Source organism: Panthera onca, chromosome C2, assembly GCF_046562875.1.
Source record: "Panthera onca isolate mPanOnc1 chromosome C2, mPanOnc1 haplotype 2, whole genome shotgun sequence".
Lineage (NCBI taxonomy): Eukaryota > Metazoa > Chordata > Mammalia > Carnivora > Felidae > Panthera > Panthera onca.
Window position 1 is genome coordinate 46263478 of NC_138347.1, and position 4355 is coordinate 46267832.

The 4355-nt window shown below is 35.9% G+C and overlaps 1 protein-coding gene across 1 annotated transcript; it reads left to right on the plus strand.

Moving 5' to 3' along the window:
- Positions 1-3142: 3142 nt before the first annotated feature.
- Positions 3143-4075, plus strand: LOC144617359 (olfactory receptor 5H2-like). The gene has a single exon (XM_078452618.2). It carries the CDS (start codon positions 3146-3148, stop codon positions 4073-4075), a length of 930 nt encoding a protein of 309 aa, XP_078308744.2. The 5' UTR covers positions 3143-3145.
- Positions 4076-4355: the final 280 nt, after the last annotated feature.

Below are 4355 nucleotides of genomic sequence, written 5' to 3' on the forward strand. Positions count from 1 at the left end.
GTCATAAAGCCAATAAGAAAGAGAAAACAAATAGTGAATAAGTTATATATTTTATGTTGGTGGTAATAATCTAGATAAGCAAAATAGCTATGTGACTGAATTGCTCCCTTTAACAACGCTTTACTACCTCTTAACACACCTATGATGACTTTGTAAGTACTGGTGAACTAAAATTTTAAACAGCTTAAAATGATTTCATAATGATTCCTACCCACATAAGCAATCTTTCTGGTTATTCTGATTTAAAACTCTATCATGTTTAACTGACTACATGTTCTGATTAAAACTTTTAGGTAAATCTTTTGCATATTATCTCCATCCTTTCTCCCACTTCTGACAAGAATTTCATTGACTATTTATATACATGTAGCAGGAAATAGGCAATAAGTGTTCCATCACCGCTCTTTAAAGCATTTATATATAGCTTAGTAAGTACCCACAGACAAAGAGAATTTGAGAATTTTCAATTATTTAGTATTTGGAATTGTCTGGAAGTATTTTCTGAATAAAACACATTTAACAGGTGCAATTATTGCCTTTGGTTATTTCTATCACCTGCATTCCACTCCACTCTTTGGGTCAATTTCATTCTGCTAAAAAAACTGGTAGAGAAAAGCTGCTCTCAAGTAAAACTGCGGGATCTCTAAAGAGTCATCTCAAATCACTTTAATAACAAATCTAAAGCAACTTTTAAATATTTAAAAAAATTCATGCAGTGCTAATATATTTATGAACAGCACAAAGTGTGTGAAGTAAAATTTTAAATGAAAAATTCTGGCCCACACACATTCTACAGAAAAGTAAATTGTGGAAATTTGAACAAAAAAAGAAAGAAAAGATTCCCAATGCTGACATTACATGAAAACCAGGTTTAACATAAACATTTACCTCCAAACTCTAAGCCTTTCCCTTTGTGTTGTCCATAAACTTTCTCTGATATATTCTTAATCTTTTTTGCTTGTCTTTCCCACACTTTTCCATTGTTGTGTCTGTTATTCTCAGCCAATTGCTCTTTGTGCATCTTGTGATCTCCACCCACCCAAATTTCTCCTTCTGCTTCTGCTTTTTTCTCTTCTTAATGCCTCCCTCTCTGTTTCTCTCTTCTGAACACTTTTATTAAATGATATATAGGAAACATATTTTGTATTTGTCTACCACAGCAGACAAACAATAACTGTCCTCCACATTCCTGGAGGGCTCAACTTTGTTTTCCGGTTCACTGTTGTGTAACTTGTTTCCCATTCACTTCTCATTATTCTCTGGCCTCCACTGCATCACATAACAGAAATGGCTCTCACTAAAGCCACTGAAAATCTCTTAGCTTCCATGCTGCATCACATCTGTTCACTCCTTGTCCTACTAGAGCATTTATTTTAGTGACTGGCACCATAACTTTCTTTGTCCTTCTTGAATATCTTCCTTTCCTTATGTTCATGACACTCATCTGCCCTGTTTCCCTTCTCTTCTTCATCATTCTGCTCAGTATCGTTTCCCAGTTTCTGCCCATCTTTCATTGCTGTCAGTCAGAACTATTAGCTTCAACAAGAAATGGTGTTTTTGAATGGATTTTCTCTAACATAGAAATGTGAGGGAGATTGAAGGAACCAGCTTGAAAAAAATAGATAGCAAAGAAGGAAGGAAGGCAATCTGTGAACAGCCAAAACCATGTCCCAACACTGTATCCACGAGGGTTGTTGTCACACCGGCTGTATGGGAATGCCACTGTTCACACTGACAGGGTGGGTCATTGGTGTGGGTGCAGGATGCATTTGCTGGAACCTTCATATTATAGCTTGGTTGCCTTAGCAACCCAAATTCTCTTTTGTCCATGTCCTTTTTTTTTTTTTTTTTTTGTCCTTGTCCCTTTTAATGCCTCACTTCAAATTCCAAATCCAGTGTGGGGAAGTTAGATTTGCCACACTTGCATCAGGTGCCCTCACTCTAGTTGTTAGAGGCATAGGAAAGTCAGTTTGCAGCTCTTTTGGCTCCTAGAGTGGGTGATAGACTTTGCAGGCCACCAATATCTAGTGGGAGAAAAGAGGATCAGATTGGCTATCTGAAAATGGCATACATCTTCACTGCCACTTTAATATACTCTGTCAGTTTAGTTTCTCACCATCTCTTCATACTTGACGTTTTCTCCAAGGGATAGATCATAGATAAGTATGCCTTCAACTACCCCAAGGACTTCCAAGTCATTATTTGTAGTAGATTCATACTACAAAGAATATATCAATGGGATGTCCACAGATGGGCCACCGCCTCTGAGTTCTCAATCAATTTTTGATGGGAATCTACACAGTCATCAAGTGACTCCTCTATTCTTCATTGACTACCCATTCACCTTCAATGTATCAGAGAGGTACTGCATCTACATTCTGAACTCTTTTCTATCTGTCTCTTCATCTTCCCATCAATCTCAATGTCACTGCACATATGTACTAGGCATGCCACATGTATTTGAATCACTCATGGAGTAAACAGAATACAGATTATTAGCTTTAATTATTGACCCACTAAATCAATGTCTACAGTAATATCTCAGATCTATATTTTGAACAAAACATTCCTCTGACAATTCCAATGTGTAATCTGGTTTAAGAACACTAAATAGTAGTAACCTCTACTGACTAGTACTCCTGACCCCAATTACCCCACTCTGCAGTCTATTTTCTACACTACCATATATTCAATTAAAAAATAATATTTCAGTGCCACTCCCTCCTCTTAAGTTTTAGTGTATTCTTATTCCGTGATGGATAACGTTCAAGATCCTTCATATGCAATTCAATTCATTTCATTACCAAGGCGCTTCAATCTTCTTTTCCCTTCACCATACATCCACATCCCAAACATAGAATTTCCATATCATACCCTTTCTATCCCATAAATTTAGGACATGTTACAATTCTTTCATTTTTCAAATCTGTTCTTTGCTGCACATTTAAAAATATGAAATAATTCCATTTATTTCCATGCCCCTGAAATAGATCCTATCTATTACCTAGGTAACACATAAAATTGAGAGGACATTCTGATGTGCATAACTGTATCTCAAATCTCCTTCCTATATTTTCACATATAAATTCTTATTGACATTTAAAAAACTTATTCCATTTCATTTCAGGTAACACCCAGTGAGGACATGGAAAAAGATAATGCAACACTACTGACAGAGTTAATTCTCACAGGACTCACATATGAACCACAGTGGCAAATCTCCCTATTCCTGGTGTTCTTGGTTATCTATCTTCTCACCATTGTGGGGAACCTTGGTCTGATTGCTCTCATATGGAATGACCCTCAGCTTCACATCCCCATGTACTTTTTCCTTGGAAGTTTGGCATTTGTGGATGCTTGGATATCATCCACAGTGACCCCCAAGATGCTGGTCAACTTCTTTGCCAAGAGCAAAATGATATCTCTTCCTGAATGCATGATACAGTTTTTTTCCTTGGCAATCAGTATAACCACAGAATGTTTTCTGCTGGCAACAATGGCTTATGATCGCTATGTGGCCATATGCAAACCATTACTTTACTCAGTGATTATGTCCAATACACTATGCATCCGGCTGTTAGTTTTGTCATTTTCAGGTGGCCTTCTTCATGCCATAATTCACAATGCTTTGTTATTCAGATTAACCTTCTGTGATTCCATCATAGTACATCACTTTTACTGTGACATTATGCCATTGTTTAAGATTTCTTGTACTGACCCTTCTATTAATTTTCTGATAGTATTTATTTTTGCTGGGTCAATACAGATGTTCACCATTCTGATAGTTCTTGTCTCCTATACACTAGTTCTCTTTTCAATCTTAAAAAAGAAGTCACTACAAGGGATAAGAAAAGCCTTCTCCACCTGTGGAGCCCATCTCTTATCTGTCTCTTTGTACTATGGCCCTCTTGTCTTAATGTATATGCGCCCTGTATCTGCACAATCAGATGGTCAAGATATGATGGACTCTCTATTTTATACTATCATAATTCCTTTATTAAATCCAATTATCTATAGCTTGAGAAATAAGAAAGTCATAGATTCATTGAGAAAAATATTAAAGAGAAATTCTTAGGACACACATTAATATCTGTTCTCTTCTCATTAAAATGACACAAACTTATACAGATTACATATTGCTATGTGTTGATTAGTGTTTACCTTTTGCAGTTATAATTGCCCTAATGTTTAAATGACTTATGGTGAGAGTAAAAATAAATGTGTATATGTAAAAACATAGAAGGAATTTTTATCAAGTGTTCATGACATAAGAATAATTGAAAAGGAAAACAAAAATTTTTACATGTTTGCATGTTTCAATGCGGCTTCATAAATGCATTAAGTGCTGCAAAATA